Raw genomic sequence first — 24,832 nt, forward strand, 5'->3', positions numbered from 1 at the left:
ACATTGTTAACCCAGTACTGTACTCGATTCGGGGACAATGTTAACCCCGTGACACTTCTAAGGACTCAGATTGACATTGCTTAGAGTTTGACAGTCAATTTAGTTAAGGTGATGAAATTATAGCTCGGTTTGACACCCCGTGTGGCCGTGGGGCCCGTTTCCGGTATTTCGGTGCCGGAAACGGTACAATCGGGTAAAATTACCCAAATCATCCGAATTATTTTCGGATGATTTATTTTTACTTAATTTACTTAGATTTATGAAATAGTCCATTTTTAGAGTTTTCATGTACCAGTCAGCTCGCTTATGCGAACTTTGCCGGTTTACACGTTTTAAGCTTTAAAAACTTGTTTTTATGTTCTTTTTAGCACAAATAATTACCCGATTAGTCTCGGGTCTTGAAATTTTGCACAAAACTTAATTTGACAGTAACGAATTTTGTAAAAATTTTCCAGATTTATTTTCTTATATTTACATTTATTTATCTATTTTTAAATCTTATTAAAACACTAAATATATCAAAAACACCAAAACACTTTAGAAAAATCCCAAATTTTTCTGGAATGATCCTTGTCATCCTCATAACTCTCTGGAATTTTTCCAGATTTATTTTCCTATATTTACATTTATTTATCTATTTTTTAAATCTTATTAAAACACTAAATATGTCAAAAATACCAAAACACTTTAGAAAAATCCCAAATTTTTCTGGAATGATCCTTGTCATCCTCATAACTCTCTGGAATTTTTCCAGATTTATTTTCCTATATTTACATTTATTTATCTATTTTTTTAAATCTTATTAAAACACTAAATATGTCAAAAATACCAAAACACTTTAGAAAAATCCCAAATTTTTCTGGGATGATCTCTATCATCCTCATAACTTCCTGGAATTTTTTCAGAATTTAAAACTTATTTTTCAAGCCATTTTCACCCAAAACCGAGCTAGAAAGCCCTAGAACTCGTTTCACCGAAAAGCCTACTTAGGCTCTTCCAACTGAGCTCAAATTTTGTGGGTGACTTTTATATGTTATAAAAAGCTTATCTTAAATTTTCCGGAATTTTTCATCATGTTTTGCTATTTTTCACTATTTTTGGCCAAAACCGAGCATTAAATTCACCAAATATTCATCTTTTATCCAAAAATTACCAAAAATTCACAGATCTCATATTATCATGTGTAGATCATCTCTGTGAAATGTCGTGACCCAACTCTAAGCACACAACAATCTGTCCATTTTTCATAAACACACGAAAACCGAACTATTTTGTGTTTTCTAGCTTTAGATCGCAAGGATCTCGGTTTCTAGCCTTTGCTAGCCGCTAGATACAACACTTACAAGCACATCAACACCACACCAAGCAAGTTATACCCACAATCAAGCCATTTCTTTCAAAGTGTCGGTTAAAACATCAAAACAACGATTTTGACCGTAAAAATCCGTTCTCGACTCTTTTTACTCATTTCTTGGACCAAGATCCCTTGTATAACTTGTATACATCTCTTGGTCATGCAAGAGTCGGTTTCATCTCGGATTTTCACCCGTTTTTCACATGGAAAATTCATTTGACAAGATTTCAACCGTAAAAATTCATTCTAAACACTTTTAACTAATTACTTGGATCAAGATCCTTTGTATAACTTGTATACATCCCTTGATCATACGAGAACCGGTTCCATCTCGGGTTTTCACCCATATTTCACTTGGAACCTTTTGTTCTTGCAAAAACAACTCAAACTAAGTAATTAACACCAAAGATTATGTATTGTAATAGGCTTATACCTTCAAAATCTTGGTTAAAATGGGATGATCTTGGAAGAACACTTGAAAGAGTTAGAGATTTGAGAGAGTTTGAGAGAGTTTTGAGAGAGTTTGTGAAGAAAAAAAGAAAATGTAATGTGTAAAAGGGTGTGGGGGGGGGTGGCCGGCCTAATGAGGTGTGTGGGGGGGGGCCCACATCTCAAATATTGTCCACACATTTGGATTACACAATCCGGATAATGTTGTGGATAATCTGGTTCAGTTCGTTTCTCGTTTAAACTCGTAATTCGGCTTGAAACGAAATTAAAATGGTCGTTTTTCGGGTTAAAGTAAAATTTTCATAAAACTGATTTAAAAACTTTCAAAACTTAACCCATGACATTAAAACATCATATCATTAATAATTACGCATCTTTTTCGGCTTGATTGATCGTCTCTTGCTTGGTTTGGTGTTAAAGGTTTCGTTTATCGTACCGACGTACTAATAAATCGAAATCCTTTTTCTGTGCTATAATTCACTTATCCCGAAGCATTAATACCTCGTAAATATCACTAAACATTATATACTTCGTCTATAATGTAATTCCCGATTCGTTCGGGTTTCAATAATCGTTCATTGGTTAATTGTAATTCAGATATGATTCACTATATAATTGAGTATGATTCATACTGTGAACCATATATATTCGTATAAACGTGCTATAACTCATATAATCAATATTAAATAACACGTAAATAGTATATTCCGGCTAGGGTATACCTGAATTTGCCGGAATCGTTACATTCTCCCCCCGTTATAAAAATTTCGTCCTCGAAATTTTACGCGTCAACTACTTCCTTTTGAGGAAATAGGTGGGGGTATTTCTTCCGAAATTCGTCCTTTCGTTCCCAAGTAAATTCTGGGCCTCGTTGCGAATTCCATCTAACTTTGACGAACGAGATCTTATTGTGTCTAAGCTGCTTGATCTTACCGTCCACTATTTCGATGGGCTCCTCTACGAAGTTGAGCCTATCACTTATTTGAACACCCTCTAAGGGTAACACCGATGTCTCATCCGCCAGACATCTTTTCAAATTCGACACATGAAACACGTTATGAACTGCACTTAGTTCCTCAGGCAGTTCTAGTCGGTAAGCTACCGGACCCATCTTTGCAGTGATGTTGAATGGTCCAATGTATCTAGGGGCCAACTTCCCCGCCTTTCCAAATCTGACCACTCCTTTCCAGGGTGATACTTTCAAGTATACCTTTTCACCCTTCTCAAACGACAACGGTTTTCGACGGGTATCAGCATAACTCTTCTGCCGATCCCGCGCGGCTTTCAGGTTGTTCTTAATTTCAAGAATCTTGCTGGTCGTCTCCTGGACCAGATCCGATCTAATGACCTGCGGGTCACCCACTTCAGACCAGCAAAGTGGTGATCGGCACTTCCGCCCATACAATGCTTCATAAGGTGCTGCCTTTATACTGCTATGGTAACTGTTATTATAGGAAAATTCAACGAGTGGGAGATGTTGATCCCAATTTCCCTTAAAGTCCAGTACGCAAGCACGAAGCAAATCCTCCAAAGTTTGAATGGTCCTCTCAGACTGACCATCGGTCTGAGGGTGGTAAGCTGTGCTTAGGTCAATACGTGTTCCCAATGCTTCTTGGACAGCTTGCCAAAGTTTGGAGGTGAAATGGCTATCCCTATCGGAGATGATCGAGATGGGGATGCCATGACGAGACACTATTTCATTTATATAAATTTGCGCAAGTCTCTCAGTGTTAAAAGTATTCCTAATTGGAATAAAATGTGCCGATTTGGTTAATCGATCCACGATTACCCAAATCGCATCATGACCTCGGGGTGTCTTGGGGAGATGTGTCACAAAGTCCATTGTGATCTGTTCCCACTTCCATTCGGGAATTTCCGGCTGTTGTAGCATTCCCGAGGGTTTTTGGTGCTCCGCCTTAACTCTCGCACACGTCGTACACTTGCCGACGTATGTGGCTATATCCTTTTTCATACCTGGCCACCAGTAAAATTCTTTCACATCCTTGTACATTTTATCTGATCCCGGATGTATGGAATATTTCGATTTATGTGCTTCATCCATGATCAAATCACGAAGGTCATGGAGGGTCGGGATCCAAATCCGATTTTTGAAATAAAGAATTTCGTCCACACGCTGTTCGAAATTCTTCTCATTCCCGTAAAGTCCTTCTTTATCCAATTGGCCCTCTTTCAACGCCTCGCGTTGAGCGACTCGAATCAAATCTGAAAGGTTCGACTGGACTATCATCCCCAACGCTCGCACACGTAGTGGCTTGACTCGATCCTTTCTACTCAAGGCATCGGCTACAACGTTAGCCTTGCCGGGGTGATATCGTATGTCACAGTCATAGTCACTCAGCAACTCGACCCATCTTCGTTGCCTCATATTCAGTTCTTTCTGATCGAATATGTGTTGCAAACTTTTATGATCAGTGAATATGGTGCACTTTGTACCGTAGAGATAGTGTCTCCAGATTTTAAGTGCAAAGATGACTGCTCCCAGTTCCAAGTCATGAGTAGTGTAGTTTTTCTCATGAACTTTTAACTGTCGAGACGCATAGGCTATGACCTTTTTATTTTGCATTAACACGCATCCTAACCCTTTACGGGATGCGTCACAATATACAACAAATCCATCGTCTCCGTCGGGGAGACTTAAGATTGGCGCTTGGCACAATCTTTGTTTTAGCGTTTGAAACGCCGTTTCCTGCTCTTCACCCCATTCATATTTCCGATCCTTTTGAGTCAGGAGGGTTAAAGGTTGGGCGATGCTGGAAAAGTTCTCTATAAATCGACGATAGTATCCAGCTAAGCCTAAGAATTGGCGGATTTCTTTCGGAGATTTAGGCGCTTGCCAATTCTTAATAGCTTCAACCTTACTCGGATCAACGTGTATTCCTTGGTGGTTTATAACATGACCGAGAAATTGCACCTCTTGTAACCAGAAGTTACACTTGGAGAATTTTGCATATAACTTCTCCTGATCCAGGAGCTCTAAAACTAACTTTAAGTGTTGCTCGTGCTCCTCTTTACTCTTCGAGTATATCAAAATATCGTCAATAAATACAGTGACGAACTTGTCGAGATAGGGTTTACAGACTCGGTTCATGAGATCCATGAACACCGCTGGCGCATTTGTTAGCCCAAAAGGCATAACTAAAAATTCGTAGTGGCCGTAGCGAGTCCGAAACGCGGTTTTTGGGATATCCTCCTCTTGAATTCTAACTTGGTGGTATCCCGATCTAAGATCAATTTTTGAGAAATAGCTCGCACCTTGTAGTTGGTCGAACAAATCATCGATTCGGGGAAGAGGATATCTATTTTTGATGGTTAATTTGTTCAATTCCCTGTAGTCAATGCACATTCGAAGGCTTCCGTCCTTCTTTTTCACAAATAGTACAGGTGCACCCCACGGGGAATAACTGGGACGTATAAATCCCTTATCCAACAATTCCTGCAACTGGTTGGATAGTTCTTGCATCTCGGACGGTGCAAGTCTGTAAGGGGCCTTAGCAACAGGGCCGGCTTGAGGTAACAGATCGATTCTGAATTCGACCTGTCGGGTTGGCGGTAATCCAAGAAGTTCCTCTGAAAAAACTTGTGGAAATTCGCGTACCACGGGAATATCGTCCACCCGTTTTTCCTCAGAATCAGCGGCCGTCAGGCTCGCTAGATACGCCACACATCCTTGACGTATATATTTCAACACCTTGAGGTGGGATATAAATGGTATCATGGTGCCGGATTTTTCTCCCTGCACTAATACCTCCTCGTCATCCGACACCCGGATCTTGACGGTTTTCTTTTCACAGTTTATTTCTACCCTATTACGAGCCAACCAATCCATTCCCACTATCACGTCAAAACTACCCAATTCTACCGGTAACAAGTCAATCAGGAAGGATTGTTCGCTCAGAATAAAAGGGCAATTCCGAACAATCCGATTAACTATCATGGTTTTACCGTTAGCGACCTCTACGGTGTAGGGTTCTATGGTTTCACCAATAGGAAGGTTTGCTATCGAAAGGAACCTAACGGAGACAAAACTTCTATCGGCGCCTGTATCAAATAATACAGAAGCGTAATGATCAGAGACGAGGAAGGTACCTGTCACTACGCTGGGGTCCTGGCGCGCCTCGTTCGCTCCCATCACAATTGCCCAGCCTCGCGCCGGATTGGACGCCGATGGCTGACCCGCGAGTTGTCTCTCGTTTCCTCCCTGATTCAGTTTCGGGCAGTTCCTTTTGAAGTGATCCGTGCTGCCGCATTCGTAGCAAGCACGGCTAGTGGTCACCATCTGGTTTCCTTGCGGGTTCTGCTGTCGGGCTGGTTGAGTTCTAAATGGTTGCGCCCGAATAGGTTGCGGTTGACGGTTCAGGTTGTTCAGATTTGTCTTACAATTTGGTGCGTAGTGTCCAACCCTGCCACACCGGTGGCACACCACCTCCTTGCACACGCCACTATGGTGGTAACCACATTTCCCACATTTAGGAAACGTTCCCCTCTGCGGTTCTTGCCTTCCGCCCGAACTAGTCATGGCATAGCTCTGGGCAGCGGGCCTAGCTCGTTTACCTTGCTGTTTCTCTCGGATCCTATTGTCATACGTACCTCGCTTTCCCCCGGCCGACTCTCCCGTCGCCTTTATCGATCCGCTCCTTAAGAAATCATACGTGACAATACCAGCCTGTGTCACTGCACCCTCATACGTCTGGTGCCCTCCCGCGTTAACTATACTCCTCACTACTGGAGTAAGTCCCCAAATATAACGTTCCACCCTCTTTGACTCTGGGGTGACCAACCACGGCACTAATCGTGACAGTTCATTAAACCGGTTGGTATATCCCAAGTGGTCCGCCCCATGCATCTCTAGGTTCCACAACTCATGTTCCAGTTTCTGCAATTCATTCTTTGGGCAGAAATGTTTCAAAACAAGATCCTTAAGCTCTGTCCAGGTCATGCGGTTTGTCGCCGCCTGACCTCGAGTCTGTACTATGGTGTTCCACCATGTCAAGGCATGGTCTGTGAACGTACAAGTGGCGTACTTAACGACACAATCCTCGGGACAGTTGCTGATATTTACCACTGATTCTATTTTCTCTAACCATTTCACTAACCCATTCGGTCCTTCCGACCCGTTAAATTCTAAAGGCTTGCATAACATAAAATCCTTGATTGAACAACCCCTGGATGGTCCAGTGCGGTTGGTCTCTACAGTAGGGATAGGGCCATTACTGTCGGTAGCGACCACCGTAGGCGGTGCGTCATTACTCGGCATAGTGTTGTCATTCCTTGGAGGATTAGCGTTTTGTTCCCCGTCATTATTTATGGGCGTTTGATTGCTCGGAGGGGTTGGATTGGTCGAGTTATTAATACTGGCGGCGATGCGCGATACTATATCCGGTATCGCCGCCTCCAACTGTTGAGCAATCAAACGGCTCACATCTACTTCCGATATTTTCGTTGATCGTTTCGGTGCCATTCTACACAACATCAAGGAAACACATATAATTAATACCATTCCAAATTATGAAACACAAAACACATTCCATACATTAATAAACATTAGTACATATTACACAAACATCCATTTACATACTTCCCAGTCATCATTACATAACTAATTTTTAATACAAAGGGCCTATGTTGGTATCATCCTCGACATAACCCGCAATGGGTCAGTGCTTGAATGATACCCAAAAGTATCGATAATGATATGCCCTACAAGAGACCCCCTATGGGCCAGTGGTTGTACTATAACTAAACAAGATTCACTCCGTGTTAGTATTACCACTAACTACTTACACGGCGTATCAAAAAGCGGTTCAAGATTCTACCATCCAACACATCTACACATGGTGGTAAACCAACCCCACCAACACCGCCACCAGCACCACCAACACCGCCATCATAACCCGCATTCGGGTTTCCATCTGGTCGATCAACCAGTGGGAGTATGAGCACTCCCTTTTTAACTGGTTAATAGCATACTGGTGGTCCAGTATGCTGTCCCCGAGGTACGCCCGCCTCTGTACCCCCACGACCAGGGCGGCAGAGTGCTCGTTCACCTGCTCGGTGAGAACACGTAGCCAAGCCGCCAAGTCCCGCTCCTGCCTTGGAAGACCCCACACAGGTAGGGTTGCAGGCTCGGGTTGGGGGCGGGAAGACTCGCCCCGGTGGTATGTGGATCTGGGTGGGGTAACAGTGGGCGGAACATACGGGGCACTGATCCGCGCCGTGAGGCGGGGACCGTGTCTGGGGGGAATCGGGGCGATCTGTGGTGCGGGCGGGGTAGGAGACCTGGTAACCCTAGCAGGGGAGGGTACACTAGCACTCCTAGCTGGGGTGGTCTGTCTAGAAGTACTATGACTAGCCTCCGAAGGCTCGGAGCTGGGTGCTACACTTGGGCTTCCAGAGGCCCCGGAACTGACCTCTTCCGGGTCCTCTTCCGTCGACACACTAGGTGTTCTTGCCATTTTTACCTGCACACAAGTTAACAAACATATAGTCTCTTTTCATAGTGTAATTCATAATTAAATTAATCATGCACTGACTTATACAATTTTGCCACATAATAATATTATTATACATTTACACATATGTTGCCAATTTTACCTATTTAAGTCCCTCGTGACTTCCCCTGAATTCCCTCGTGCAGACAAGTCTGTTATTATGTTCCGGACCATAATAACCCACTTGTCCATCCAAGTTCATCCCGATCTCGTCACAATATATTATTAGTTGATATTCAGATCCTATAATACTTGAGCTACTGGTTATATTTTAGGTATCTTTTTCAGACATCCTAATTCTTTATAACCAATGGCTCTGATACCAAGTTCTGTAACACCCCGTAACCGCAGCGGAAACGTACACGGGATGCAACAGACACATCTGATATCAACAGCATTGCTTATAAAGAAAATACCACTACATTAATTTATAACATATTACATTGTTGCGAGTTTCATTACTGTCTAGGTGTTACACACATATTTTACCGATAAGACATTAATAAATTCATTACAAAACATAGAGCAGCAAGCTTCCAACAGGTAGCACAGATAGTTAAGCACATATCAATCATTCCAACTTGGGCATACCTAGAAAACATGTAAAGAAAACGGGTCAACTACGAATAGTTGGTGAGTTTCACTAATTTAAATAAACACTGACAAATCATTTTAATAATCATTTATTAACAATATAATCATGCTGGGAACTATGTTACCCCAGAACATTTCCATTAACTTCCTGGGAACTATGTTACCCCAAAACAATAATAACCTCTGGGAACTATGTTACCCCAGAACAATAAATACCCCTGGGAACTATGTTACCCCAGAACAATAAATACCCCTGGGAACTATGTTACCCTAGAACAATAACATCCCCTGGGAACTATGTTACCCCAGAACAATAACAACCCCTGGGAACTATGTTACCCCAGAACAATAATAACCCCTGGGAACTATGTTACCCCAGAACAATAATAACCCCTGGGAACTATGTTACCCCAGAACAATAATAACCCCTGGGAACTATGTTACCCCAGAACAATAACACATGATAAACATTTTATATATATTCTGTGCATCAGACCATATATATATAAATGTACAAGTATTTCCATACGATCGGTATGTACTTAAATACTTTAAATAAGACATGTTTTCCGCCCCGGGAAAATATAATTAAAACAATTCATTAAAAGGGGCTCGTGAAAACTCACCTTTTTGTGAGTCGGTGAGTAATATAAGGAACAGCTACGTGCCTGGATCTGTAATATAATATCTAGTCGTTACTATATAATTCTCATAACTTAAATACATATCAATCGGTACATCTGGGAACATTGTTAACCCAGTACTGTACTCGATTTGGGGACAATGTTAACCCCGTGACACTTCTAAGGACTCAGATTGACATTGCTTAGAGTTTGACAGTCAATTTAGTTAAGGTGATGAAATTATAGCTCGGTTTGACACCCCGTTTGGCCGTGGGGCCCGTTTCCGGTATTTCGGTGCCGGAAACGGTACAATCGGGTAAAATTACCCAAATCATCCGAATTATTTTCGGATGATTTATTTTTACTTAATTTACTTAGATTTATGAAATAGTCCATTTTTAGAGTTTTCATGTACCAGTCAGCTCGCTTATGCGAACTTTGCCGGTTTACACGTTTTAAGCTTTAAAAACTTGTTTTTATGTTCTTTTTAGCACAAATAATTACCCGATTAGTCTCGGGTCTTGAAATTTTGCACAAAACTTAATTTGACAGTAAGGAATTTTGTAAAAATTTTCCAGATTTATTTTCTTATATTTACATTTATTTATCTATTTTTAAATCTTATTAAAACACTAAATATATCAAAAACACCAAAACACTTTAGAAAAATCCCAAATTTTTCTGGAATGATCCTTGTCATCCTCATAACTCTCTGGAATTTTTCCAGATTTATTTTCCTATATTTACATTTATTTATCTATTTTTTAAATCTTATTAAAACACTAAATATGTCAAAAATACCAAAACACTTTAGAAAAATCCCAAATTTTTCTGGAATGATCCTTGTCATCCTCATAACTCTCTGGAATTTTTCCAGATTTATTTTCCTATATTTACATTTATTTATCTATTTTTTTAAATCTTATTAAAACACTAAATATGTCAAAAATACCCAAACACTTTAGAAAAATCCCAAATTTTTCTGGGATGATCTCTATCATCCTCATAACTTCCTGGAATTTTTCCAGAATTTAAAACTTATTTTTCAAGCCATTTTCACCCAAAACCGAGCTAGAAAGCCCTAGAACTCGTTTCACCGAAAAGCCTACTTAGGCTCTTCCAACTGAGCTCAAATTTTGTGGGTGACTTTTATATGTTATAAAAAGCTTATCTTAAATTTTCCGGAATTTTTCATCATGTTTTGCTATTTTTCACTATTTTTGGCCAAAACCGAGCATTAAATTCACCAAATATTCATCTTTTATCCAAAAATTACCAAAAATTCACAGATCTCATATTATCATGTGTAGATCATCTCTGTGAAATTTCGTGACCCAACTCTAAGCACACAACAATCTGTCCATTTTTCATAAACACACGAAAACCGAACTATTTTGTGTTTTCTAGCTTTAGATCGCAAGGATCTCGGTTTCTAGCCTTTGCTAGCCGCTAGATACAACACTTACAAGCACATCAACACCACACCAAGCAAGTTATACCCACAATCAAGCCATTTCTTTCAAAGTGTCGGTTAAAACATCAAAACAACGATTTTGACCGTAAAAATCCGTTCTCGACTCTTTTTACTCATTTCTTGGACCAAGATCCCTTGTATAACTTGTATACATCTCTTGGTCATGCAAGAGTCGGTTTCATCTCGGATTTTCACCCGTTTTTCACATGGAAAATTCATTTGACAAGATTTCAACCGTAAAAATTCATTCTAAACACTTTTAACTAATTACTTGGATCAAGATCCTTTGTATAACTTGTATACATCCCTTGATCATACGAGAACCGGTTCCATCTCGGGTTTTCACCCATATTTCACTTGGAACCTTTTGTTCTTGCAAAAACAACTCAAACTAAGTAATTAACACCAAAGATTATGTATTGTAATAGGCTTATACCTTCAAAATCTTGGTTAAAATGGGATGATCTTGGAAGAACACTTGAAAGAGTTAGAGATTTGAGAGAGTTTGAGAGAGTTTTGAGAGAGTTTTGAGAGAGTTTGTGAAGAAAAAAAGAAAATGTAATGTGTAAAAGGGTGTGGGGGGGTGGCCGGCCTAATGAGGTGTGTGGGGGGGGGGCCACATCTCAAATATTGTCCACACATTTGGATTACACAATTCGGATAATGTTGTGGATAATCTGGTTCAGTTCGTTTCTCGTTTAAACTCGTAATTCGGCTTGAAACGAAATTAAAATGGTCGTTTTTCGGGTTAAAGTAAAATTTTCATAAAACTGATTTAAAAACTTTCAAAACTTAACCCATGACATTAAAACATCATATCATTAATAATTACGCATCTTTTTCGGCTTGATTGATCGTCTCTTGCTTGGTTTGGTGTTAAAGGTTTCGTTTATCGTACCGACGTACTAATAAATCGAAATCCTTTTTCTGTGCTATAATTCACTTATCCCGAAGCATTAATACCTCGTAAATATCACTAAACATTATATACTTCGTCTATAATGTAATTCCCGATTCGTTCGGGTTTCAATAATCGTTCATTGGTTAATTGTAATTCCAATATGATTCACTATATAATTGAGTATGATTCATACTGTGAACCATATATATTCGTATAAACGTGCTATAACTCATATAATCAATATTAAATAACACGTAAATAGTATATTCCGGCTAGGGTATACCTGAATTTGCCGGAATCATTACAAGTATTTGGGTGATCATTGATCTTTTGACAAAATCGGCTCATTTCATACCCGTCAAGGAAAGATATTCGGTGGATCAGTTGGCGCAAATTTATGTGAAAAAGATTGTTTGTCATTATGGAACTCCTATAACCACTATCTCTGATAGAGATGGTCGTTTTACTTCTCCTTTTTCGAAGTAACTTCAGTCAGCTTTGGGAACTCGTTTGGATCTCAGTACTGCCTATCATCCGCAATCCGATGGTCATTCTGAGTGTATGATTCAAACTCTAGAAGACATGCTTCGCTCTTGTGTCCTTGATTTTGAGGGCAATTGGGATTCTCATTTACCGCTCATCGAGTTCTCATATAATAACTGCTTTCATTCTAGTATTGTAATGGCATCTTTCCAAGCCCTCTACGATCGCAAGTGTCGTTCTCCTATTTGTTGGAACGAAGTTGGGGAATATCAAATTACCGGTCCTAAATTAGTTCAAGAAACGACTGACCGTATTGCTTAAATCCGTCAAAATATTCTCGGCGCGCGTAGTCGTCACAAGAGTTATGCGGATAAAAGAAGAAAACCTGTGGAATTCAATGTTAGTGATCGAGTTCTTCTTAAAGTATCTCCGTGGAAAGGAGTGGTTAGATTTGGAAAGAAAGGAAAGTTATCTCCTCGTTTTGTTGGTCATTTTGAAATCCTCGATAGAATTGGTCCTGTTACGTATAAACTTAAACTTCCTCTTGAACTCTCAAACATCCGCCTGATGTTTCACATATCGAATCTGAAGAAGTATCTTGCTAAGGGTAATCTTCAAATACCTCTCGATGAAGTTTGTATCGATGAGACCATGCATTTTGTTGAGAGACTCGTTGAGATTATGGATCACAAGGACAAAGTCACCAATCGAAGTCGCATACTGTTAGTTAAGGTTTGTTGGGAATCTAAGCATGGCGCAAATTTTACTTACGAATGTAAAGATCAAATGATGGCGAAGTTTCCTCATCTGTTCGTGACAGTTAATTCTCTAATTTCAGGACGAAATTCCCAAAAGTAGGGAATACTGTAACATTTCTAATCTTTTGTAATCGTCTTTGTATTTGTTTTATCAATTTGGGAACGTAATTCGGATCTTGATTATTAGTACAATCATGCATTTATAAGTATTCATTGATGTATTTTTATATTATACCCTTTGTGTTATTTAAACTTACCATTTATTGCTTAAAAACTCTTAAAAAGGCCAAAAATTTACATTTTGGGAACACCAGGGACCAAAATTGACAAAAGGAAAAGATCATGATTTCCTCCAGGCCGCGCAGCCAGAGCATCAGATCGGAAAGATTTGTTTACTTTTAGTTCCTAACTCGTGTTTAATGCTAAATCGCTTATTTTTGGACCAAATCGTGTGTTTTAAGCTCCAAAAAAACCCTCCTAGACCTGGTACATGTCCATATACATTAGTCCCTTCCTCAAGAATGAATTTTGATTGATTTTTAGTTGACTGAGTCATTAAACGAGATATTGTTGCTTAAACGAATTATTTGACTAAAATTAGTTTTTGTTTACTAATCCTATATAAACAAGACCCTTATAATCTGCAAACTTCTTTCCTAAACCCTAATATCCACTATAGCAGCCGTTACCCTCAAGAAAAGCCCGATTTCCCCTTCATTCTTTGATTACTTATTCAAGATTGTTTGTATTCAAGTTGACGTTGGTATATATTTTCCCGGTGTTTGACTTCGTTTCTTCTACAATCTAAGAACTTTTGGGGTAAGTTGTCTTTGGTAAAGTTGTTCTCCATTATTCAATAGTCAATAATCCTCAATCAATTTCTGAGATTGAGGGGAATTGACGGGTCAATTGGACTTTGACCCGTTTAAGGGCATATTGGTTAACGAAGTTGATCAATCGATTTCTATCACTTATGTCCGGAACCGATTTTCGGTCCAGAAGACTTTTAGTTTTATCTCAAGGTTTTGTGTTTACTACCAAAACCTGACTTCCGACTCATTGTTCGGATTCTGGTCAATACCAGCTCGCTTATTTACTGAAAATCTCATAACCGTAGTTCTAGATATATGTTTGGTTTGATTCCAGTGGCTATTTTCTTGGTTTAATTGTAGCTTATTGTCTCTAAGTTTCAGGTCTATTTGGATTTACATAGTCATAGCGTTAAAAGTTAGATTTCTTATTTTATTCTTATTATCTCGCAAACTTGCCTAAGTGATAAGATGAGTGATCATTCCCCTCATATTTTACTGTTTTTAACTGTTTTGGAGATATATGCATATTATTTCATATTTTTTATATGGGGATAGTGAATATGGGGCTGTTATGCATACAAGTAAGATGCGAAACTCACCAAAACGACATAGTTTTGATTTTAACTTTATTAAAAAAATAAAAGATTAAACATGTTAATTTCCTATTTCATCTCCATTAATTTAGTATCCCTATTATTTCATCTTCATAAATCAGCTAAATATAAAATGTTTGAAATCCCTTCGTAGAGTGAAGATATCAAAGACAGATAGTTTTTCCAAAAAAAAAGAATAAAAAAAAATAATGAAACTATAAAAAACCAAAACCAACAACTTAAAATATTATATACTTGTTTATTTCTAATCCTTCTCCTAGTGGTCTTGTTTGCACAATTGGTAGGGCTTCTAACAATTTATTAATTTTTGTTGAAAATGACGTATGATACTATTGTAGGAATTAAGTTACACATCGTTTAATTTATCATAATAATTTTTTGGTAGTAAACGGGAGCTACCACAAATCTTTTTTTTTTATTATTATTTACTTAGATGACTTGTTCTAAGTAATAAATTTAAGTGATGTACGAAGCTAACTAATTTACAATGGAGAATTTTTATTTGCTCATTGATCTGTGATGGTATAATGGATTCTACCATTCTGGTAGAAAAAGGTGGGTAATAATGATCTTCAATGGGGTTTTAATCATGGATGCTAAATTAGTGGAGATGGAATAGGAAATTAACATATTTAATTTATTGTTAGTTATATATAATCAAAACTACGTCGTTTTGGTATGTTACACATCTAACTTGTATGCGTAACAGCCTCATATTCACTTTCCCCTTTATATATTATATATACACAACTAGAAAACTTAAATATTGTGTATTGATCAGTTAAATGCTAATTGCTTAATTGTTTACTTTATCGCATTCGAAGAGGTCCATCATAATCACATTAAAGTATGATCATACGTTGTCTATTAGCCAAAGCCCGATTCGCTAGCCGATGATCAACTGACACCCTTATTTGTATTTGCTTATCATAGTAGCCAAAGCCCGATTCGCTACGCAATGGTCAGCTGACACAACTATTTACTCATGGTTTGACTGATTTATACTTACATTATTTTGTTTGCTCATTTATTTATATAATATTATCATATAAAAAAACTGGTGATTATCTCACCCAACCTCATCTTGACAAATATATTCTATTTTGTACGCAGTTACAGGTTATCATTTGGTTTGAAGATAAGGTGAAGAAACAAAGAGAGATCTTAGTTAATAAAATGAAGGATATTTGCGTTTTATTTTGTTTTGGATTTCTTGTTTAATTTAGATTATTTTTGTCATGATTTGAATCTTGTGCACTTGTTTGAAAGTTTGAAATAAATAAATTAATTACTTATTGTCATATTTTAAATGGTATGATAGTACCTTGTGAGCTGTGAAACGACGGTTCACACCTCGACATTTCCGTCGTAGGTTGGGGGTGTGACACATGCATTGCTCCGAAATACATATACTGTCCCATCTCGACATGAACTATGTTGTAAAGGAAGCAGGTGATGGTATTTGTGAAAAGGGACCTGAGGGAGGGTTGGTTCAAGAGATTTCTTAACAAAGAAGCAAAGGATAACTTCCAAGATTCAAGCTTAACATAGGAAAGACCTATAAACATCCTACAGAGATTGATCTAGCAATGGGGAAGAGAAGAAACGCGTGGCAATATGGAATGCCAAAGGACGGCCTAGAAGTTTACCACGAAGAGCCTTTTCTGCCCAACATGCTTTCAGACTTTATTTGTTGGGATTTTGATAGCGAGACATGTGAAGCGATAATACATTGCAGGCAGATGCACCCGAATCGTCTCTTTGATGAGCACGAGCTTATGGGGTGTGAGGAAGGAAATATCAAAAAGTTGTATGAGTCTCCTATGCACACACTCGGAGATCCAAGTCGGCCAAGCACCGATCGAATAGTTGAGAGGTTCAACAGGTTCATTCGTCGTCTTGTTGAAGATCAACTAGAAGACGATTGCCTTGTGTATGAGACGGATTGAAGACAAAAGCTACAACAAATACTAAAGACTATAGAGAGATTTTTTAGCCCATTTTGTTATATTAAGTCTTTTGTAATTGTTAGTTTATTACACGTTTGTACGTTATGCTTTCGTTTCCTTATGTTTGTATGTTTGGGCCCGAGGCCTCTTGTACATAAGCCCATTGGGCCGATGAAAATAATAGATGGTGCATTAGACTTGCACTATAAATAATGCAGGTTTCTCATACACAAACAACCTTTTATCAAAAGCATTATCTCCCCAACTCTCTTTCTCTAAACCTTATCTCTTAAAGTTTTCATAAAAGGAAATAACTCAAACACAACTCAAGATCCGAGATCTTGGTTAAGTTGTTGGTGATTTCCGATAACCAACAACTAAGATTGATTCAAGAACAAGTTGTGAGATGCGTTTTAGGACCTATATGAATAGCCATACATGGACCGGCAAGTTTCTATACATCGAGCCCAATCTACATAAGAATATCCAACTAATGTAGTTGCAGTTGGTTTATCAACAGTGTGTCCATAAGAAAAGGTACGCTTGGCAACCCGAAGAATATGTTTCACCAATTGATAATGAGCTACTGTGGGAGAATGAAGGAATTGACTAACTTGATTAACTGCATAAGATAGGCCTGGTCTCGTCATTGTGAGATATTATACACCAATTTTTGATCTACCTTTAGCGGGATTAGCTAGGTTATTCTTCAAGTATCTTCGGTCGTTGGCTTGTCGTTTAAGGATCTCATTAAATAGATATTTGGAAAAGGCAAATTTTTTGCAAAAATACATCAGAAGCGTCTACTTACAATCAATAAATATGAAAATAATGTGACTATTTTGAGTGGTTAGATTTATTGGGGTATTATATAGCCTCCTGTTTAGGCAAAATAATAGCCATACATGGACCGGCAAGTTTCAATACATCGAGCCCAATCTGCATAAGAATATCCCACTAATGTAGTTGTAGTTAGTTTATCAAAGGTGTGTCCAAAAGAAAAGGTACGCTTGGCACCCTGAAGAATATGTTTCACCAATTGATAATGAACTAAAGTTGGAGAATGAAGGAATTGACTCGCTTGATTAACTGCGTAAGATAGGCCTGGTCTCGTGATTGTGAGATATTATGCACCGATCTTCTATCTACCTTTAGCAGGATTAGCCAAGTTATTCTACAACTATCTTTTGCCGTTGGCTTGTCGTTTAAGGATCTCGTTAAATAGATATTTGGAAAAGGCAAATGCTTTATAAAAATACGTCAGAAGCGTCTAGTTACAATCAATAAATATGAAAATAATGTGACTATTTTGAGTGGTTAAATTTATTGGGGTATTATATAGCCTCCTGTTTAGGCAAATATTATGCTTTATGGGACCAGGATAATGTCGTGTATGTTTAATTTCCCTTTTAAGGACATGACATGAATGATCATCCATCTTTGATTATATTGTAAAAACAGTCTTTACTTCTGAGTTCTGTCTAAAGCAACTTTGGCTACCTTATGAATCTTATGTGTTGAACTTATTAAAAAGCCTCACATGTAACTTAAATATCTCTTATAAATTGTTTCTCTACAACTCTTTCTTTTAAAAGAAAAACAAAAATTTAATTTTAATAATCTAAACTATAATAGATTGAACAATGATCATTTACAAAGTTATACAATGAGTTTGATCCATGACGCTTCTAAATTCTATTTTTGTCGTCAATAACAATCCTACTGTAACAAAAAGTTAACTCTGTACTCATAAAGATTGAGAAACTATAAAATTACATTTAAATTGACTTACGCATCATATACCTTGTCATCAGAGGCTTACAAAGTTACCGACTTGTTTTATAAATAAAAAAAAATACCCTTCAAAGTGTTATTACTAAACATATTACTATGCTATTATTAATCAATATGTTAGGGATGAGAATGAGTTAAGTTTGGAACGGATCCCAACTCCATACCTGGTTATAAAATATTGTCCCAAACCTATTGAGAATTGGGCAAACTCGTGGGTTTCACACATACTCATTAGTTAATTTATTAAAAGTACTCTTCAGGCATACTCAACCTAAAACCCATCGGATAACTATCGTTTTATCAAAATATAACTATGTAATTACATAGGTCAACACTTTTAGGAACATACTAATTTTAAGGATACTCATATATATCCAAAATAAATAAATAAATAAAGAAAACTATGCCGACTTACTAAGACATAATACAAATCTCACATCCGTTCTAATTCATAAAAAAATTCAAAAGTAATCCAAACATGCACGTTTTGTACCCCAATGAGACAGGAATTACTGTTCTAAACAATATTTCAGGTCTTAATTTTCCTCAAATGTAGGTTAATTATACATTTTAACCATACTGAAAAAGTGAAAACATACACTACCAGTAAATGGTAACTACAATAAGACTATCTCCGATAAGGAGTTTTTAGGATGGTTTTTAAATGTTTTTACATCTCATCATTCTTTTCTATTGTGATCATCATTTTCTGAATATGTTTTTACTATTCATTTGTATGAGAATCGGAAAGAATGGATAAATTGTTAGGGGGTGGGGCCAAAGAGTGGGGGGTTGGGTCACGAATTAAAAAAATATAATATGTTTATAAAAAAATACTTATTTATCTAGTAAAACTATTATCAAATTAAAAATTTATAAATTTTAAAAACTTGTTAATTAAAATTTTAAATAAATAATCAATTTTTTACAATAATTTATTATCTTTTTTACCAATAAGAACACACCTTCTACTCTAGATGTACTCTACTTCTAAAAATGATCTATTACTTTCTAAAATTACGTTTTAAAATTTAAATTTTATAATCGCTCCAACGTAAAATATTTATATTTTAAATTTCCTTCCAACAGAATTTAACCCTTTTTATTTTTATAATTTTCTTAAAACAAATAACAAAATAATATTAATCTACATAGTTTATTAAAGTAAAAGAGTGTTAACTAAAATAAATGTAAAAGGTGGTAACTAGGCATGGTTTTAAATATTTTTAGATTCCTTGTTAGGAAGAATGCTTTATAAATAAATAACAAAGAATGTTTTTTTTAGGTGTTTTCGGGTTCCTGATTAGGAAAGTTTTTGAAGATTTTAAAAAATGAATGTTTTTTATATGATAACTACACATGTTTTTAAATATTTTTAGATTCTTTATTAGTGATAGACTAAGGAGGTGTTTAGAATTTTTTATTTTTGCCTACTTATAACTTATTGAAAAGTTAAAAAGGTGTTTGAGGTTGCTTAATACGTTTCATAAGTTATAAGATTGCAGCTTATAACTTTCCCATAAGTTATAAAAAGGTAAAAATGTGAAATCCCAATTACCACCTAAGACTTATAATATTCAACTTCACCCCACATAAAGTGAAACTTATTTAAGTAGAAGGTCCATTAATGTAAGTATGTAGCTAGGTTAAACTTTTATTAATGGTGTTCACCACCGTTTCCCAGGGACCGTTGCCCGTTGTATGATGTTGAAACTGACCCCTCATTTATATCTCCTCATCTGTCTTCATTCATTGCCTCGCCTTTAAATCTCCCTCCTCCATTCAATCTTCCCATCCACCGCTGTCATTCCAACAACATTGATCCGACAAACTTTCCAACATGCCGGAATCTTTGCCGGACTTCTCGTCCCCAGTCAGACTCAAGTACGTTAAACTAGGTTACCAATACCTTGTCAACCACTTCCTAGCATTCTTACTCATCCCCGTCATCGCCTCCGTTGCCCTCCACCTCCTCCGCCTTGGTCCGGACACCATCGTCACCACCGTCAAGTCCATCGAACTAGATCTTGTCCAAATATTATGTTCCACGTTTGTAATAATATTCATATTAACTGTCTACTTCATGTCAAAGCCTAGGTCAGTTTACCTAGTCGACTACACGTGCTACAGGCCTCCGATCACGTGCCGTGTACCGTTCTCAACGTTCATGGAACACTCAAGGATGATCTTGAAGGATAACCCTAAAAGTGTTGAGTTTCAAATGAGGATATTGGAAAGATCAGGGTTAGGTGAGGAGACGAGTTTGCCCCCGGCGATTCATTATATTCCGCCTAAGCCGAATATGGAGGCCGCTCGGGGAGAGGCTGAAATGGTCATATTCTCGGCTATTGATAACTTGTTTGAGAAAACGGGTTTGAAACCTAAGGACATTGATGTGCTTATAGTTAACTGTAGCTTGTTTTCCCCGACACCATCGTTGTCGGCGATGGTGGTGAATAAGTATAAGTTGAGGAGTAATATCAAGAGTTTTAATTTGTCCGGGATGGGATGTAGTGCCGGAATAATTTCCATTGATTTAGCTAGAGACTTGCTTCAGGTTTGTGAGTTATAATTTTTCTTCTTGTTTTTTTTCTTAAGAAATCAACAAAAATTTATTTGAGAAAAATACGTTTGTTATTTTATTAAAAAAAAAACATTTAAGTCGACTAATAAGTTTTTACACAACACACCCCTGCTGCACGATTTTTTATCTAGCACAAAATTGTTGTGTAATAAACACCACTTGATTAATTATTGCGCATGTAAAAGGGGATGGATTGTGAGAGCAAGCTGTCTATAACTAAGATTCCGTGTCATATTTTTTAGATCTACCAATAGCTTTACGATTAATGTAATTTTACTTGAACTTTTGTGTATTGCACCAGGTTCTTCCAAATTCGAATGCTCTTGTAATCAGCACCGAAATCATTACACCAAACTATTATCAAGGAAATGAGCGAGCAATGCTTCTTCCCAATTGTTTGTTCCGGATGGGTGCTGCGGCGCTTTTGTTATCCAACAAGCGCCGCGAACGAAGCCGCGGCAAGTACAAGCTCGTCCATGTCGTCCGAACCCACAAGGGTTCGGACGATAGAGCGTACAGATGCGTGTACGAACAAGAAGATCCACAAGGACTCGTCGGAATCAACTTATCCAAAGATCTGATGGTGATCGCAGCCGAGGCTCTCAAATCAAACATCACCACCATGGGACCGTTAGTCCTACCGGCATCCGAACAACTACTGTTCTTGTTCACCCTCATCGGTCGGAAAATCTTTAACCCTAAATGGAAACCCTACATTCCTGACTTTAAATTAGCATTTGAGCATTTCTGCATACATGCGGGTGGCAGGGCAGTGATAGATGAACTACAAAAGAACCTCCAGCTATCGCCAGAGCACGTCGAAGCTTCTAGAATGACGTTGCACCGGTTTGGCAACACGTCTTCCTCTTCACTGTGGTACGAGATGAACTACATTGAATCAAAGGGGAGGATGAAGAAAGGTGACAGGGTTTGGCAAATTGCATTCGGAAGTGGTTTCAAGTGTAACAGTGCCGTCTGGAAGTGTAACCGGAATATCAACACTCCGGTGGACGGACCGTGGTCGGATTGCATTGATCGGTACCCGGTACATATCCCGGAGGTTGTCAAGCTCTAAATTGAAAGTAATAAAACCCAATAACAATAACAAAACACATTTCAAAACTGTTGTTTTTATAATCTTTGTATGTTTTTCTTCTTCTTCTTCTTTTTTATTTTTATTATCACGTATTTATGCAGAATTACAAATTTGTAACTGTAAAACAAAATTTGATGTCTTATATAATGTTGTGTATCAATATTCAATATATTCTTTTTTTTCTATTTTCTTACAAACATGAGAATATATATGTTACTGGAAGTTAGTACAAGTTGATCAACTTGACTTCATATTAGGGCTCATAGTTTATCATTAATGGTTAATAAATGGTGACAATAGCTACTTTAGGTTACAACTTTTGAAAATAAACTGAAACTCTGAAAGTGTAGGACTTTTTTTTTTTAAGTTGAATAAAGTACCTTTTGGATGTATTAATTGCCCTTGTAGACTTTTAACCACTACATAAATAAATAAATAAATAAATAAATAAATAAACATTTCTTTTAAATTGGATTAAATTGTATTGAATAAATGAGAACCAAAACACTTAAAACACCTCAACATTTCTGGCCTATTTAAGCTTTAATAATAGACGAGTAGAGAAAACATAAATGATTTAACACCAAGGCATAAATAGTCTACAATCAGACTGGTCCAACTAGTTTGTGGGCGGTATAACTAGTGTGGAAAACAACTTAGGGTTCTCCAACTCTAAAACACATGGCAACAAAATAGGAGTACAATTTTATTTGTAAGTTACTCCTAAAACTATTAGGCTGCTTATTGAGGAGAGTCGTTAAACTTCAAGTTAAAGTGTTACATCTCTATCACGTTATTATTTTTCCGGCTCTTTTTCACACGGATATTAAAGCCCGGCCTTTTTTTAAAAGCCCGGTTATCATGCCACATCGATCACTTTTGCAACCCATGTTGAAGCCCCACAACAACCGGTCTTAAACGCATTATTAACCCAATTCCGTTTCATAAATCCAAAAAAAGCATACGGAATATATGATTCAGCTGATTTAAAGATCAAACTAATAGACTATTTAGATAAAGTTTAGATAAGAAACCAAGTTCATCGATCAACTCTGAATCAATTTTCTTTTTTTGTTTTCTTCTTTTTTATGTTTCACGCTATATTTTTGGCAAATTGAATTCTAATAATTTTACATTTTTGCAGTTGCCTGATAATAGTCTTACCTTTTAAAATAGTTGTCACAGGTCCTATTTTCACATAAATTGTTTTCATTGGACCCCGTTAAAAAAAACTTAACTACGTTAGGTTTTTTTTTCGAATTAAAAAAGATGTTTTAGGGCTTTTGATCGAAAGGAGGATACGAACTGATCTAAAACTTACGTTTAAACGGTGCCCCAAACTGCTTTGTTTTTGTTAATTAGAAGTTTAAACACCCGAATTGAAGCGTTGTTTCATCGTTTGGGGGCAATGTGTCGAGTAAAGTTTTGTATCAATCGACTCGTATCCTCATTCCGATCAAAAACCCTATAATATTGGTTTGAAATTTGGAAAAATTTTAACGGAGTTAAGTCTTTTTTTCGTTTAAACTGAGCTCCAATGAAAATAATTAGTGTGAAAGTTAGAATCAATGACAACTATCTTATGAGGTGAAACATGTTAAGGTGAAACATGTTAAGGACGGCATTATTAAAATCCAATTTGATGTATTTTCATGTGAAAGTCAGAGTGCGTGAAAGGCGTATTGTACCACAAATAATGAGGCACTTCATTCCATAAAAATTTGAAGTGACAATTGATTGGGTATCCAGTAAAGTTTATCATAACAAAAATTGGTAACAAACTCGAAATTCTTTATTTCATAGTTTTGTTCATGCGAATTAGTGAACTACACAAACTATTATTTGATGAATTTCAGTATGTGCTCATTTTGATAGTGACGTATCTATTTTATACTTTCTTAATTTTTATATTGTGGATTGTGGGTTTCTTATTTGCTCATCCGGTTTCTTGTACTACATAAACAGCCATTTGTTACGGATTTTTGCTGCAGAAAAAATTGGTTGCAAACTTTGCTACGAATTAGCTACGGATTAGCTAGGGACACATTTTGCTACAATTTTGCTATGAATATTTCATAGTAAAAAAACATTCGTAGCAAAAATTCATAACAAACTTAAGAAAATAAGTATTATAAAAATGAATTCATAAAAACGGTAGCAAAATACGTATCAAACTTAATAAAATAGGTATTATAAAGCTGACTTCATAAAATCGGTAGCAAAATCCATAGTGAACTTGAGAAAATACTTATCATAAAAATGATTTCAAGAAATTGGTAGCAAAATCCGTAGTAAAATAAAGAAAATGATTACTTTAAACCTTTTAAAATAAAATTTAGTAAAATACATAGCAGAATTGGTAGCAAATTTCAAAAATAAAAAATATTAAAATAAATATTAAAATCAGTTTCGTTGCAAAATGAGCAGCCAGAAAAAAAGAAGAAGAAGAAATTTAAAACTAGTTTTCCAAAATCCAAAGCAATGTTCGTAGCAAAATAATGTAGACCTTTATCAACAAAATAATGTAAACCTTTATCAACAACTATTTTTGTAAACTTGTTATAAATTTGGCCTATCTTCAAATTAGATCCTCAAAAATCATGAACATGTAGAACTGAATATATATATATAATATAGGATTGAGTTCAATAAAGAAATCATATTAGTGTGAGAAATGGATTCAACCAATCATAATTTATCTGTTCTTTTTTGTTTTATTTTAATCATAGGGGTACATTAGTAAAAGGTCTTTTGTTTATACTTGGTAACTAATAATTATTTGAAAGATTACACATAATTTCTAATATTTTTTATTAAATTACATTAGTTGGCTTTAA

The 24,832-nt window shown here is 36.8% G+C and overlaps 1 protein-coding gene across 1 annotated transcript; it reads left to right on the forward strand.

The window, feature by feature from the left end:
• Nucleotides 1-20,147: 20,147 nt before the first annotated feature.
• On the forward strand, nt 20,148-22,068 carry LOC143625617 (3-ketoacyl-CoA synthase 6-like). The gene is made up of 2 exons (XM_077095903.1): nt 20,148-20,872; nt 21,201-22,068. Exons 1-2 carry the CDS (start codon nt 20,156-20,158, stop codon nt 21,972-21,974), a joined length of 1,491 nt encoding a protein of 496 aa, XP_076952018.1. The 5' UTR covers nt 20,148-20,155; the 3' UTR covers nt 21,975-22,068.
• The last annotated feature ends 2,764 nt before the right edge of the window (nt 22,069-24,832 follow it).

This window comes from Bidens hawaiensis, unplaced genomic scaffold (assembly GCF_021521415.1).
Source record: "Bidens hawaiensis isolate Kalapana, Puna unplaced genomic scaffold, B.hawaiensis_p1.1 tig00004151_1, whole genome shotgun sequence".
Classification (NCBI taxonomy): Eukaryota; Viridiplantae; Streptophyta; class Magnoliopsida; order Asterales; family Asteraceae; genus Bidens; species Bidens hawaiensis.

Bases quoted from the DNA above. Each gene is read 5' to 3' on its own strand.
- LOC143625617 (XM_077095903.1), top strand. From the start codon at position 20,156: ATGCCGGAATCTTTGCCGGACTTCTCGTCCCCAGTCAGACTCAAGTAC. The intron at 20,873-21,200 runs GTTTGTGAGTTA...GTATTGCACCAG, and splicing joins TAGCTAGAGACTTGCTTCAG to GTTCTTCCAAATTCGAATGC.